Source organism: Zingiber officinale, chromosome 7A (assembly GCF_018446385.1).
Source record: "Zingiber officinale cultivar Zhangliang chromosome 7A, Zo_v1.1, whole genome shotgun sequence".
Taxonomy (NCBI): Eukaryota; Viridiplantae; Streptophyta; class Magnoliopsida; order Zingiberales; family Zingiberaceae; genus Zingiber; species Zingiber officinale.
In genome coordinates this window covers 135629715-135645676 of record NC_055998.1, presented here as the reverse complement: position 1 = coordinate 135645676, position 15962 = coordinate 135629715, and the positions used below count along the sequence as shown (strand labels likewise).

The 15962-nt window shown below is 35.3% G+C and overlaps 1 protein-coding gene across 1 annotated transcript in view; it reads left to right on the top strand.

Moving 5' to 3' along the window:
* The first annotated feature begins 6600 nt into the window (after positions 1-6600).
* Positions 6601-15962, top strand: part of LOC122002722 (dihydrolipoyllysine-residue acetyltransferase component 1 of pyruvate dehydrogenase complex, mitochondrial-like) — a 46622-nt gene continuing 37260 nt past the window's right edge. The window contains exons 1-3 of the mRNA XM_042557998.1: positions 6601-6856; positions 7407-7472; positions 15119-15169. Of these exons, the coding sequence (XP_042413932.1) occupies positions 7444-7472; positions 15119-15169 (80 nt within the window). The 5' untranslated portion in view covers positions 6601-6856; positions 7407-7443. The remainder of the gene's footprint in view (positions 6857-7406; positions 7473-15118; positions 15170-15962) is intronic.

Below are 15962 nucleotides of genomic sequence, written 5' to 3'. Positions count from 1 at the left end.
GTCGCAACTGTCACATGCGCAAATCAAATTAACAATTTCTAATCAACCAAACTCCTTAACCTACACTAAGATAGAGTATCGTAGAGAGTCTATACTAAGGTAGTATAGTAGAGAACTCGGGTCGTCTCTCACGTGAAACCAGTGGTAGGACATTTATTTTCATATGAAAGCGAACAAGGAGTTGTTTTGGGGTTTTCTTTCTAAACCTAATACAATAAATAAAATCCTAACTAACCAACAATGGTGAATCCATAGCGTAGTGTCACTCTACGCTACAAACATCACCTTCTCCATAATAAACATGCATAAATGTAACTAAAATCATATCTAACTATCAAAGATAAACTTGTACCGTATTATCACCTTACGACATAAACACATTTATCAATAGACCTAACATGAAAACATAACAAATAGCACAACGTGCACAAGGGAAAGAGCAACATTCTAACAAATGCAATTGAGCTAAATAAACTTACCGTCAATTAAACAAAACCTAACTATACATAACTAATAAACGTGTACCACATTGTCATACTATGATACAAGATTAACAATCATGCATGAGTGAAACTAAATAATATGCTAAACTAAATAATCCAAGATGCATAAGAATATAACCATAAAATAAAACATAAAAACAAACTAAGTTAATCAAACTATTTTTCCACGATCTGTTCCAACCAACTCCCCTCCACCGTCACACGAAGGGCCTAGAGATTGAACCACTACCTTGGGTGGACAGCAACACCAAGGACTGACCTCTGATGGACTACTCCCTTCGGCGCAAACCACATGAAGTTGACAGCTTAGATGGACAGAGAAACCATACAGATGCATAGCATCAACAGGGAATCAAGTCAGAATTCCAACAAGACAAACCAAGACATAATTTGCTCCGCCAAAATTATGATGAGTTCACTGAATATGTTGGGTATGCTCCTGCTTTCGTAACCACGTCCGCGGGGAAGTTTCACAACACTCAGTGATGAAGTTTGAGAAGAAGCTCGCTGGAGATGAAGATGAATCGGCCGGCTGTTCCCTCCTATATTAGAAACTCCTTGCATTCACAACCACGTTGGCAGAGAGTTTCGTCTGAGGGAGGGGCAGAAGGAATGCATCGCCGGAGCAGAACCACTCCGGCAAGGAAACCCTAGACACAAGCTACCACTCACAGGATCGGAAGATGAAGGGACTCACCACTACACCGGAGCAGAACCACTTCGGCGGTAGAGAACCTCTTTGATGAGGTCGTCTCTCACGGGAGTTGCCAGAGTTGTCGCCGTCCGTCGCCGTGTGAGAAGATCGCTAGCAGAGACAAGATTTGGGGGCACTGCGCCGGAGAAAAACCACTCTTCCGGCAGATGACCCTGAGATGAGGATGTTGCTGCTCGCCGAGGTTGTCGGAGTCGTCGTCGTCCGTCGCCATTGGAAAAAATCGCGAGAAGAGGTCGAAGGAGTCGGGAAAACGCGAATAGGTGCCTTGCCGAAGCCGCCTGTTTCAGCTGAACCGGTCCCGTTTTTAAGCCTCTGGTGAATCGACACTGTACCGGACCGGTAGAGGTTTTAGGATTTTTCTCGTTTAAAGCTTTGGCTTTTGAAATTGAACTTTTAATTTTACTAAGGAATTTTGAAATTGAATTCTTCCTTCATTTATAGTCAATTTATTTGAGAGAGTAGAAATCAAAATTAAGAACAAGTTTCTATAGAAGAAAATGTCATTTATTTCATTAAAATTTTAAGATGGAAAAGAAATATAATTATTAACAAATAATTTTAGAGTCAAAATTGATCATCTCAAAATTAAACGGAAAATAACGGATGAAAAAAAAATCACATGTGTACCCTTTTTTATTTACAAAATTACATCATATACCAAAAAAAATGACGCATGTACCATTTTTTATTTACAAAATTACATTACATGTATCCATCTTCCTCTATCAAGATAAACAAGCATGCAAAGAAAGAGATTTCTTCACCCTTTATCTTCTCTTCCTTGGAGGATAATTTTCTACCATAGATTCCTTTCCCTTCCTCATCCGTGCTTTAAAGTAAACATAGCATTAATCTCCTTCAAATATATAGAAATAGAAACCGGTGTCCTCCTCAATTGTTGTCTCCATCAATTCTTGTAAAACATAATATAATCAAATAATATCCAAAATACCCATAAAATGTATAAGAATTAAAATGAAGTTTAACACGGATCCAAATTCATAAAACACGCTAAAAACATAATTTTAGATATATAAGAGGATAAAAACACCAAGTTATAACAATAAAATCAAGTGTTGAAATGTCAGTTATCATCCGTCCGTGGTCGTGTTTCTTCTGTAGACAATGACTATTTACATACCCTAATTGCCCACAATATTCGTTCATGATAAAGTGTTTCTTTCATAGTTAGTGTTTGTTATGTGTAGATTTTGGATGTACGATATGTACTCCTTATTTATATTTACACGATCTTTTCATACCTTATTGATTGGGTCATGGATGATTATGTTGATGCCCTAGAGTGGACATAATATAGTTACTTACTACGACCTTAGGATGATGTCATGTGTTAGACATTTAATAGCTAGTTCACCTTAGCCTACCTATGAGATAGGCTGTGATGGCGTGGTTCGCCCATTGATAGGATTAGTCGATGTGAAGGATTTGACATGACCCATCCACACCATGTTAGTTACATGTCGTGTTATACTTGTATTAACATTACCAAGATGGATTTGAGATTGATAGATGTGTTGGACCCCGTGGTTGTTTTGATGTGATCAACCAAGTTAGTTATATCCTGTTTGTTTTTTATCTCTGTGTCTAAGTGTGCAGGAACTTAGGAGCGCAGAAACTCGAGTGGAAGACACAGCTAGCGAGAAGGACGGCACGGGAAGGGAGCCGACGGGCTCGGTGCGTCCGAAGGACGAGAGAGCTGCAGAAGAGTACATCGGTGGGCGAGAAGAACGTGCGCGACGTTCGAGAGACGTAAAGCTAGGACGAAAGACTGCTCGAGGGAAAGGCCGGGAATCAGGTTCGAGTGAGCCCTATTCCGGTTGGTCGCAATCACCCAAGTTATCGGAGCATCGGAAGCTAAAATGAAGGCTAAAGGAGCTAGAACGCTAGCTTAAGGTGTCCTCAATGAAGTACTAAAGGCGCCTGCGCTGACCTCAACCTTGGAGGCACCTCCAACAAGTGGTGAAGGTGCCTTAAATAATAGAGGCGCCTTCAACACTACTTGAGGCGCCTCCAAGCTGGTCAACTCGACCGTTTGAGCGCGGATAGAGTTTTATTCGCTTGACTTGGTTAGAGACGCCTTGGATCTTTGTTGGAGGTGCCTTGGACCTTCGAGATAGAATTTCCAGGAACTATTTAAAGGCCCCTGGAGCTAGGAAATGATTATTCAATCAAGCATTCAATTCTTAGCAACTTGTGAACTCGTTTAGTGTGTAAAAAGGTTTTTCCGCCTACAGTGAAGGAGACATTCTAGTGGAGTTGTTCAACCACCTTGGATTAACAACCGTCTTGGTTGTAACCAAGTTAATTTCTCGTCTCTTATTTTAATTTTACCTTTACTTTAATTGTTGCTATTTATTTTGAGTTGAAAAATCGAGGAGGGCAAGCCTCAGCGCAGGCGCCTTTAGTTCTTCATTGAGGGCGCCTCAAGCTTGCATTCCAGCTCCTTTAGCCTTCATTTTAGCTTCCGATGCTCCGATAACTTGGTGATTGCGACCAACCGGAATAGGGCTCACCCGAACCTGATTCCCCGCCTTTTCCTCGAGTAGTCTTCCGTCCCGGCTTTACGTCCCTCGAACGTCGCGCACGTTCTTCTCGCCCACTGGTGTACTCTTCCGCAGCTCTCTCGTCTTTCGGATGCACCGAACCCGTCGGCTCCCTTCCTATGTCATCCTTCTCGCTAGCTGCGTTTTTCGCTCGACTTCCTGCGCTCCTAAGCTCCTGCACACTTAGACACAGGGATCAAAAATAAACAGGACCTAACTAACTTGGTTGATCACATCAAAACAACCACGGGGTCCAACAATATTCCCATTTTTGATGTGTATCAACCCAAGTTCAAGTTAGGGAAAAAATAACTAAATAGTAATTTTAAGAAAATTACTAAACTAATATTTTAAGTACAAAAATTGCAATAATAGAATTTGCAACATAAGTTAGAATTTTTTTTTATAATTTTCCTAACTCCCCCTAAACTTAAACTTGTATAACTATCTCCCCCTTTGATCACAGCAAACAGAGTGGGGAACAAAGTAAAAAAAATTTCTAAGTTAAAAATTTTCTAAGTAAGAGAAAAATTCAAGTATTCTAAGAACAAGATCAGACTAAAATATTTTAAGTACCAAAAAAAATTTTAAAACATTTGCCAAGTAATAACAAATCTTTTTCAAAAACATTTAGTTAAGATAATTTCAAAAAAAAATTCTAATTGAGAATTTTTCTAAGAAACATTTTTCTAGAAAAAATTATTTTTAAAGAATTTCAAAAAAATGTTTAAAAACTTTTCAAAGTATTATTTATTTTTAATTTTAATATTTTTATCAGAAAGTTAATTAAATATTTTATTTTTAATATTTTGGCTTCCAGGTCGTGGCGAGGTACTAGGCCTTCTTAGTTATTGGAGCAACAGCCACTTTCTTAGTCAAAGTCTCATAAAGAAATTTTAATATTTAATTTTCTTCTGAAAGCCTTAACTTAAAGAGATTTTAATCCAGTAAATATTTTGGAACCCAGTATAGATTTCTTGCTACAAGGTTAGTTAAAAACTTAAGAGGTATATAGCCTTTAGGTATTCTTCTAAGTTGACCATGATGTTTTCTTATATACCAATTTAATTTTCCATGAACCTTAATTTTTTATTTTTGAAAGACATTAGTATTTAAACATATATCGGATTTTAACTTTTCAATTTGGAGTTTCAATTTATCATTTTCAGATTTCAAATTATTTAACATTTTATTTAAGTTAGGAATTTCTTTTTCTGATTCATCTAAGTTTTTAGACAGAGCTTTAATAAATTGAAACAACTGTTTAGGGTTTAGAGCACGTACCTTACTTACCTTATTTTGTGATGCTCCCCCTTCATCATAGCTTTCCTCTTCTGATGTTCCTCCCCCTTCATTTATGCTCATTTATGAGCTTGACTCTTCTTTTGGCAGATGGTTGGCGATCAGCGCTAGTCCCGAGAAGGCTTCGATTTCAGATTCGGAGGATGTCGAATCGTCCCACATGACCTTCAGGATTTTGTGCTTGGAGGAATTTGACTTGTACTTTACCTTCTCTTTGTCTTTTGTCTTTTGCTTTATTTTTGGGCAGTCATCCTTGATATGCCCTTCTTTGTTGCAATTGTAGCACCGGACCGTTCTTTTATTGCGCTGATGCTTCCTCGATTGCGATTTAAATTTATTAGTTTTAAGAAATTTATTGAAGCGTCTTACCAGTAGTGCCGCGTCGGTTTCGTCGATCGACGCTTCGAAGTCGGGATTGTCCTTTTCAGCTTGTAGGGGCAATGTTGAGGTTCAACTTTTCTACTTGTTTAGACTCTACAAGTCGAGACTCGTGAAGTTCGAAGGTAGAAAATAGACTTTCTAAACTACTTACTTCAAAATCCTTAGAGATGTAGTAAGTATCTACTAATGACGTCAACTCTGGAGTCCTTGGGAAGGCGTTGAGTGCATAACGGATGGAATCTCGGTTTGACTTAAATATTATAATATAATTCCTAAATTCTTTAGATAAAATTTAATTGACTTAACATTAAATTTTAAAAAAAAATAAAAAAAGGAAATAAAAATGCTGAGCGTCTCGAATTGATTCAAAGCGCTTCGGCATCTCGAATTGATTTGAGACGCCTCAAATTGATTTGAGGCATTTAACGTTTCATTTTTTATATGTATTATTTTTTCTTTTTTATTAAGACGCCTTAATCGTACACATACTCTCTCTCGTAGAAAAGAGTTGGACAATATCATTTTCGTTTAGGCTCTGTTTACTTGGGAGAGTGGAAAGTAAAATTAAAGAAAAGTTTCCACGGTGGGAAAGTTTCCGTCGTTTACTTCATTAAAATTTTCTGAAGGAAAAGTAACGCAATCCATCAGCGAATAATTTTGGAGCCAAAATCGATCACCTCAAAATCGGACAGAAAGCAGTAGATGGAAAAAAAAATGACACATGTACCCCTTTTGCATTCACAAAATTACACCATATATAAAAAAAATGACGCATATAGCTTTTTTAACTCACAAAATTACACTATGTAAAAAAAAAAATGACGCATGCACCCTTTTTTATTTACAAAATTACATCATAAGTATTAACCTTCCTCTATTAAGGTAAACAAATATGTAAAGGAAAAGATTTCTTCACCCTTTCTTTTCTCTTCCTCCAAAGATAACTTTCTATCGTTGATTCTTTTCCTTTCCTCATCCCACTCTAGAGTAAACATAGCCTAAATCTTACCCATAATCTTTTAGGATTAACAATTATATTACATTATTTTTTTTATTTTTTTAAAAAAAATCAATTTGTTAAATTATTAGATTTTTTTTTTTTTTAATAAAGGGGAAAGGTGTAACCGTTGACACTCGTGCCCTCGAAAAACTCCCAAAAGTCGATTGCAGACCGATATTTGCACTCGGCCGCCTGAATCCTGATAGATTTTGTTCCCCACGGCGAATTTGTCCTCTCCAACTGCCGCTGATCTCTTCTTTTAACAATCATCTCACGACGGATCTTCTCTGCGCTGAATTCCACTTCGCTTCTCTCCGTTACTCAGGGTCCTCTTCCTCAGCACGCCTTCTCCCTTCGCCCTTCGCCCTTCGCCCTTCGCAATCTCATAAAGGTTTTTTTCTTCTTCCATTTATCCCTCGTTACTGTCCAAATCATGCATCTTTATCTATATTTCCCTCATTGTTAATCGTTTATCGGAGCCTCTTTTGAAGCCTCTTTCTAAGATTTGATCTTCTAGGTTATATATATATCACGAAGCAACCTTGAAATTTATTTTAGTGAACAGTCTTTGTTATGTTGAATAAAAAATTTGGTAGAGTTTTGCATGATGCCAGTTATCTTTCGCCATTTTACCGTCTCAGTCTGGTTCCTTATTCTCATTACTTGTTGGGATCAGCCTGTAAGTTCATAGCAGGCCTGAGGTTCTAAATTTATCATATGGATCTTAGGTAAGATTTGTAGAGACTTGCACATTTGATACAGCTATTATCATTCAAATCACAATTGTTATTTAATTCATTATTCATTTTTATGCAACCTTATGTTGATACTTAGTAGACTCACATGACCATGCCACAATAACAAATATCACATGTAGAAAACATTTGGGTGCCTGTCTCCTTGTTTTCATTCTCACATGTCCTTTTTATCATTTTTTATAGGTAAAGGAGGTTGTCTCAGCAGATCCTGGGTAAGCTCATGGCGAATTTTCGTTCTGTTCTATTAGGGTAAGTGACACTACACTTACATTAAATTATTTTAATGTAAACAATTACAAGGTTCAATTATTTTTGATAAATATTTAGTTAATGCTAGGAAGGTAGAATGGGTCTATTGGATAAGTCAATGTGTTATTATTATTCCTTTTATATTAGGTGCAAAACCCACTGTTTTTGATACATTGGTACTACAAATTCTTGATTAAATTATCAGTGTTGGTATCTCCTTGAGATATTCCTTTTCCACTCTTTCCTTTCTTGTCACAAATCACTAACTACAACATTCCATCTCATAGTATGCATGATGGTAGGGGTGGAAAACACATGATTCACCAAGAGAAGCTTTGTATTCTAACTATGGAAGTTGTGGAGAGCTCTATATTCCACCTTCACTTGTTTTATACCATCCATCTCAAGTCTACGACACTTCGGCACCAACAAATGCCAGCCAACTTCAATGCAATCCTCTTTGCCGCACAACTACTGTAGTGTCCCACAACTGAACTCAACCATACACAGACGGATTGAACTTTTACATGGCAATAGTGATATACTACTGACATAAAGATCTTAAACCTTTTCTTATTTTTATACTGTGAAATCTAACACAAGTGCTGCAAACAATTTATTAGCTACTACATTCAATTGATTGTTTCTTGATCTGATGTCCCATTGCATAGAAGCACCTAGCTTCTTGAAGGTCCTTCGGAACAGAGCAAGTGTTGGATGCTGCATTAGTAAATCTGTCCCATGAGTCATGATGACATGTATGCATGATTTAAAAGAGAAATAAGTTGTATGATCTTAAAAAACTGCAGATTTTCAACCACAAACTCACTCAACTTGTGAGTCTAGGATAATGCTGACAATTTCAATATATTGCTCAAATTAATACTTTGTTTATCTTAAATAAACATAGAGTAGTCTATTTGCTAAGTCAAAATTTTCATTGTTATTCCTTTTATTTAGAGTGCAAAAGTCTATATATAGCATAGTTGTAATTCAGGAGGTTATGAATTAAATTACTATCTTATTCTTTCTTGCTGTGAGATGTGCTGTCTCACTCTCACATTTGTTAGTTATAATGAGTAGATTTATGTGAATAATCAGATAAGACATTTTTTTATGTTATTTCATTCATAAAGGCCATCTTTAGTCTTGAAGTTGTCTTCCATTCATCTCTGGGCCTTATGCATATATGATGATATTCACTTTTCAAATCAATTTTTGAAATGATGCAATAACTGGCCAACATATCCAACATACCATCAAGGTGAGGAATTGAAAATTGATATTTAATGGTTATCTTATTGATCGCTGACTGTCAATATACATGCAATATCATCTTTTTTTATGTCAACAATGTAGGAACAACACATGGGCTTAGATTTTCCCAAATGAAACCCCATAGACAATAGTTTATCCGTTTGTCTTTTCAATTTTGCGTGACCAATTAGATTCATTCAATAGGCCGGTAGATTAGGAAGTTGTGAACCTGACACAAATCAATAGCATTCTCAATTTTACGCATTGGTGGAAGCTTACTGGGTAATTCTTCTAGAATCACATCAGAGAAGTCATTCAATAATATAATGATTTTCAGAGAAATTGAGGAAGCTTTGGTAGTAGATGCTTCTTTGACTTCTTGGATTACAATAGTATATATGGCAGAATTTTCTTTGCTCTCTTGTTGAAAATTTTTCTTGCTCAGGATGGGAAGAGAATTTCTATCATTAGTAGCATTCTTTGCTTTCTCTTGCTTGTATTTCTTCATTTTTGTAGTTTGCATTGGTTTCAATAATACTTTCTTGTCGTTGAACATAAAAATGTATGAGTTCTCCTTGCCACAATGATGCGCATCTTGATCATGCAGCCAAGGGCTCCCAAGAAGTATATGAGTTAGTTTTATAGGGATAATATCACACCAAATAGAGGCACTATAACTTTCACAAAAAAGAGAAATAAGGCAACATTGTGTTACCCGACCTTATATGGTTGAGGATGTGGTTGCATGGGAACCTTCCATTATAGATGCCGAGACAACATTGATGCAACTTCCTCCATCGATGATAAGCTTATGTGCTTGATGCCACAACATACCAACATTTGAAAAATAGACGTCCGCCGCCAATCTTCACCTTTGACTTTTAGAGTAGTAAGAATACGCTTGACAATAGTTGTTGTCTTCATCTTCTTTCAAACATCTTCTTTCAAATCATCTTCAATATAAACTTCATAGTCAAAAAAGAATTTCATCTCCTTCATCTCTTTGATTTTCTACATCATTATCATGCTCTACTCCAATATGTAAATTCTTTTTAGGACAATTATAAGCCATGTAGATGGGCTGTCGACACTTAAAATATTTGTTGCCCCTGTTCTTTGTTTAACTCGGATGTTTCATAAGTGGTTTAGAGTCACTTTGCCCATTAATGGGTTGGCATATCCTTCTCTTGCTTGCTGGTTGACTTCTGAGATCCCTTTATTCATCGCTGAAACTCCAAACTTTTTACCAAATGGATAACTCAAGTACTCCATATCCAAGGTAACTTGAAAAACTTGTTCTAAAGTGGTTGTCTTCATAATTCTTTTTTGTTTCAGGCATCAATCTAGCTTTAAACCTTGCAACAGTTTATCTCGGATCTTCAACAATTTGACTCCTTGTCTTTAACTCATCAAACTTCTGCATATACTCATCTACATACAAGTTATTTTGCTTTAAACTAATAAGCTGATCACATAATTTATCATAATAAATTATTGACAAATACTTCTACCATAGTTTAGTTTTCATCTCCTGCCATGAGTTGATTGATGGCTGCCCCCAATCTCCTTATGTCTGCTTCAACACTAGTACACCATATTTTTTCTAAACCCACAAGCTTCATTCGAGCAAATCTTACTTTTCGATCATCTATCATGTCATACCAATCAAAATATTCTTCTAGTGCTGCAAGCCTCGGCAAATAAAGTAAGGTTCACCTTCCCTTCAAATTTGGGTATCTCCAACAACATCTTGGTAATTGTTTTGGCTTCAAGAAATCTTCTAGCTCACTTAGACAAAGGTTGCTGTGGTTGAAGTGTTGGAAACCCTTCTTAACAGGTTGTTGTTTGCTTGAGATGTTTCTCCTTGCTTTCCTTGGGCTTATCACTTTTAGATTGAGAAATCATGGCTTCAACACCATTTAGACGTATTTTCTGGCCATCAAGTTGTTCCATCATGTGATTAAGTATCTCATCACGTTGAGTATCATTCAACTTTCTTCTAAAGTTTTTCTCAACATAGTAACTTAGGCTTTGATACCAAATATGATGCAACACAAGAAAATAGATTGAATGCTAGAAGCTTTGGGGAGTAAAAATCTGGGATTAAGTGGTAAAGTAATGTAGAGAGATTGTCGAAGCTTAGGTATCACATCTAAGAGTTTACAGGCATCACACCATAGGGAGATTGCATCACACAATCTAAGAGAATTCTCAAAAAACTCGATATCTATTTCATATCCTAGCATTACAGGAATATACATATTTATACTAGTAGATGGACTTAATGAAAATACAAAGGACTTATAAAGACATGTAGCAGACATGAAAGATTCATAAAGATGTTATAATTTTCCAAGCATGGGAAGTTAAAGCATATAAACTTTTAATGAAGTTGGCGTAGACCAATAAGTACTGACGGCTACACTATCTCTTTTTTTATTATCGTCCAATCAACTTAAGTTATGAAGTCGAGGTTTGTTTCTGTTATTAATTGCTAGAAACTAAATTTAAGACACAAAAGACTCAAATTATAGAATAAATTATAAGTCTTTATTTTGCAGTTATAGGGTGTTATCGCATAGGGAAATGTATATGGAACTAAAACAAGATTTACACCTAGTATTTGTTAACCTATAAAAAGCTTATGATAAAATCTAAAATTATATGGAGAATTTTAGAAAAGAGATGTGTTAGTATATTGAACTAATTAATGTGGCAAAAAGATGATGCACTCACCCTAGGTGACCCAATGTCGTCAATCTCACGGCAAGATACAGGCAGGTAATCAGGGGACGCAACGACCTCCTAGGTGGGTGGGATGCTTTTTTCTCATGGGGAATGAACCCCGCGAGAATCGACCCCTCATCCTAATGTGGCAAATCACCACCCGAGTATTGACTACGCTACTACCCCTGGGGGCAATAATGAACTAATTAATGTAATCACAAGAGTGAATACTCCATGCAGATTAATCGAAGCGTTTCACATGAAGATAGAGTTACATTAAAGATCAATTTTAAGTCTCTATCTTGTTACATTAATCATAAACGAACTCATTGGATACACCCAAGATACGGTGCCATGATGTTTGTTGTTTTTAGAAGATATTATTTTGGTAGATGAGATACGTGAAGGAGTAAATGTTAAATTTGAATCTTTGTGGAAAACGTTAGAAGTGACAAGTTTTAGGCAAAGACAGAATATATGAAATTTAAGTTTGACAATATTAAACGTAATTAGACGATTGTTAAGATAGGAGATGACAAGTTGTCTGCTAACTAAGAGTTTTAAGTATCTATAATCATTGTTGCAATAAAATCTGCAACTTTGAAAGCTATGTTCATCTTATACACCATTTTTCTGACAATTTTATTGAACCTTCGATATTTAACAAGTAAAAGACCACTTCTCTAACTTTAATTGAATTCATAAATCACTTTGAAATTTATTTTTGTCTCAAGCTCCAATATTATCGGCCAACAAAAACTAATAGAACAAGATGCTTCAATAGAAACATATTTTCTTTTCATTAAGCAAAAAAAAAAAAAAGAAATGACAAACTCACATAGAAATGTAAGTATCAAAATTAAAATAAATTACCTTTCAATTTCAATGAATATTGTGACTGTCTGATGAAATAACATTCTAAAGGATGAGGCTTTGACCAACCTTCAATTCAATCCCTTCCAAGTCAGTTGAGGAAAGATCAGATAACAAATGTTTCTTCAAATCGATTTCTCTAGCCTTTTAACTCTCTGATTTCTCCAAAATGTGAGCTTTTTCATTAGCTTTGATTTCTCCAGCTCTGGTACGATGAAGATGAAGTTTGGCCCTAGCCTCGAGCCTCTAGGGCAAGCTAACAAATCGATTTTCTTGTTGGACCAAAGTTTAGGGCTTATGAAACTTAAGCCTAACACAAAAGACTACATTTTAGTTTTGTTTTAATTAGGCTTTAAATTTAAAAGCCTAAATTTAAAAAAAAATAATGAAAAACCTGCATTATTTCCGTGGTGTCTAGATGATTTGACCAATTAGTCGGCGTCTAGGGCCACCTAATCCCGCCTAGGATGGTTGACTAGCATGCTTTTGGTGCGGCTAGCCGGTGCTTAGCGCCTAGGCGGCCGCTTAGGTAGCCCTAGGCCAATTTTTAGAACATTGGGAAGGAGATAAAACAAAGGAAGGAGATATTATTTGTGCCGAATGGTATCGAGAACATATGTTTTGACTCTTTTGCCCGACATGGTATAAGATTTAAAATCCTGCTTGGCATAGAGAATGTCTCTTTCATATGCTTCACTCTATCAGCTTCAATCCATTATCGACATTATGTATCAAAACATTGGTACAATACCAAATAGTAGCATTCCATTTAATGGCTTAAACTTCAGTTTGGTTTAAAAATTTAAACCTTGCTTTTATCTCTTCACAATTTCATAAGAGGCTCAAGAGGTTACAACTTGTTTTCCTATAACTTATCCTAGATACAAGTGTCTTAAAGTTATGTCACATTAATATTTAAATGCATCTTTTATCTTTTCTCAATTCATTAGGAGTCCCATAGTTTGTTGCACCACCTCTTAATACCATAATCCACCATATACAACACATGATGATAAACGATGCATTGATTTTATGCCTACCACTTGTTCTAGTACTTGCTTTTCCCACTCGCATTCTTTCTACATCTTTCATCAAGGAGCTAGACGTAATCAACTAAACAGAAAAATAATAATCCCCTTATTTTTTCTAACAATTGAACACTTTGGACTAAATTTTTGTTGACGTCTAATTGAAAAATATATAGGAGATATACATCTTCTTAGACAACTAATACAGCTAATTAAAAATTATATGGAGGAATTTAGAAAAGAGAAATGCTAGCGTAATATATATATATATATATATATATATATATATATATATATATATATATATGAAAATGTAACAACTTCAGGCGGAGTAATTGAAGCATTTTCAATAAAGATAGGGTTACATCAGAGATCAACTCTAAGTCCCTATCTTTTTACACTAATTATGGACGAACTCATTGCTCATATTCAAGACACTGTACCGTGGTGCATGTTGTTTGTAGATGATATTGTTTTGGTAGATGAAACACGTGAAGAAGTACACGCTAAACTAGAATCATGGCGGGAAATACTAGAAGGGAATGTTTTAGGCTTAGTATAATAAAGATAAAATATATGGAATTTAAGTTTGATAATATCATATGTAATAAGATAATTGTTAAGATAGAATATGACGAGTTGCTTGGAATTTAGAACTTTAAATATTTATGATCATTTTTGCAAAAAGATGGAGGAATTGAGAGAAATATCTTACATAGAATACAAGTAGGATAGTTGAAATGGAGGAGAGCATTGGGCATTATATGTGATCGTAAAGTACCTCTCAAACTTGAAGGAAAGTTCTACAAAATTACAGTTAGACCTGCTATATTATATGAAGTTAAATGTTGAGTTATAACTCGAGCACATGAGTAGAAGATAAGAGTTACATAGATGAGGATGTTTAGGTGGATTTGTGGACATATGAGAATGGATAGAATAAGAAATGAGAGTATTAGAGAGAATCTGAGTTGCATTTGTTATGGAAAAACTCCGAAAGACACGTTTAAGATGATACGGACATGACCAATAAATGCTCTAGTTATGCAATGTGAAACTATAACAAATATTTATTTCAAACGAGGAAGAGGAAGACTAAAAAAAGACTTGGTTAGCAATAATAAAACAAATAAAATTTATTAAAGTATAGATAATGATATAGTAGGAGATAAAACTTAATGACGTAAAAGGATCAATACAGCCGACCCCATCTAGTGGAATAAGGCATGACTGTTGTCGTCGTCTAACCGATTTCATTATTTTCCTGACTACACTACTTGTTTATATGTACAGGTTAAATGATTGTTCAGGCTCTTTGATTGTCTTTTAAGTGGAGTACTTGTAAAATATATTATTTTGGAGAGTTTGGAGGAATGCTTGCATTCAACATCCACTCCATTTGCAACTTCAAATGTTTTGATCAACATTTATTAGTTTTGATCATGCGCTGAGTCCTCAGATTGCATTCTTCTATTTTTTATTACTATTTAGTTCTCCATGAAATTTCTTATTATTTTAATCTATGCAAATTTTCTAATTCAATTTCAGTAAATATTCTTTGTTTAAAAAATATTGATGCCAAAGTAATAATCTGTAAAAAATGGTTCATGGTGAAGCCTTTAAATATTTTAGCATCATCTTTTTGATAGGTCATCTCCTTCAGGTAAACATAGTGTTTGAAATTAGTTCTCTACTGTCTATGCCCTTATTTGCATATTTTAGTCTTACATAATTGACTTGTTTTATTGTAATTTCCTGTAGCTTGGCACGAGCAAGGAGTCGTTTTAATTTTGGCATTGGAAATTCTCTAAGGTATGCACAACTTATGCGCACTTAGAAGCCGACAGCTAGAATTTCTTTGTTGGGTTATTTCTTGTTTGTTGCTCATATTGTCATGCCTAATAATCATCAATAAACTAAAGGCATCTTTTTTGAGCATTTCTAATCAAATAATCTTGGTTAATTGACAACTAGATTTTACCATTTTGATAGGAGACCAACACCAATACCCTATTGGCATGGATGTGCCGACATCTACATGAGAATTGCAAGCATCCTTACATGCTTGCTGTCGGAATAGAGAGGAATCGATTGCTTTTGCTGATCACGGGAAATCAGAAAGAACAAAGTGAAAATGAATGATTAAGGCTATAAATTCTCTAAAACTTACCTATCGACAACAAACAAATCAATCGGCAAAGGAGAACAACATGGTGAGGGCAGGTGGCGACCCTTTGGCTTAGAACAATGATGCCCAAGTACGATTGAGATGTAGTTGGAGAAAAGGAGAGATGGTTGTCGGCCTAAGAGGAAGTGATTGCCAACGATCATTGACCAAATTGTGACTACTTGGCCATATGGCGATCAACGACAAAAGGGGAGGAGGCAACAACGAAAGAAATTGCGATGGAGGATTTAGGCATTCGAGGAGAACTTTTTTAATATAACAATTTTAATTAAAATTATTATATCAAAATCATATCAGTGATATAATTAATTATATAATTGTTATAGGGATCCCTAATAATGTTATAAATTGGCTATAATCCTCTAATAATATAATTAATATATATTTATCATATGTTATATGAATTTGTAATATGTA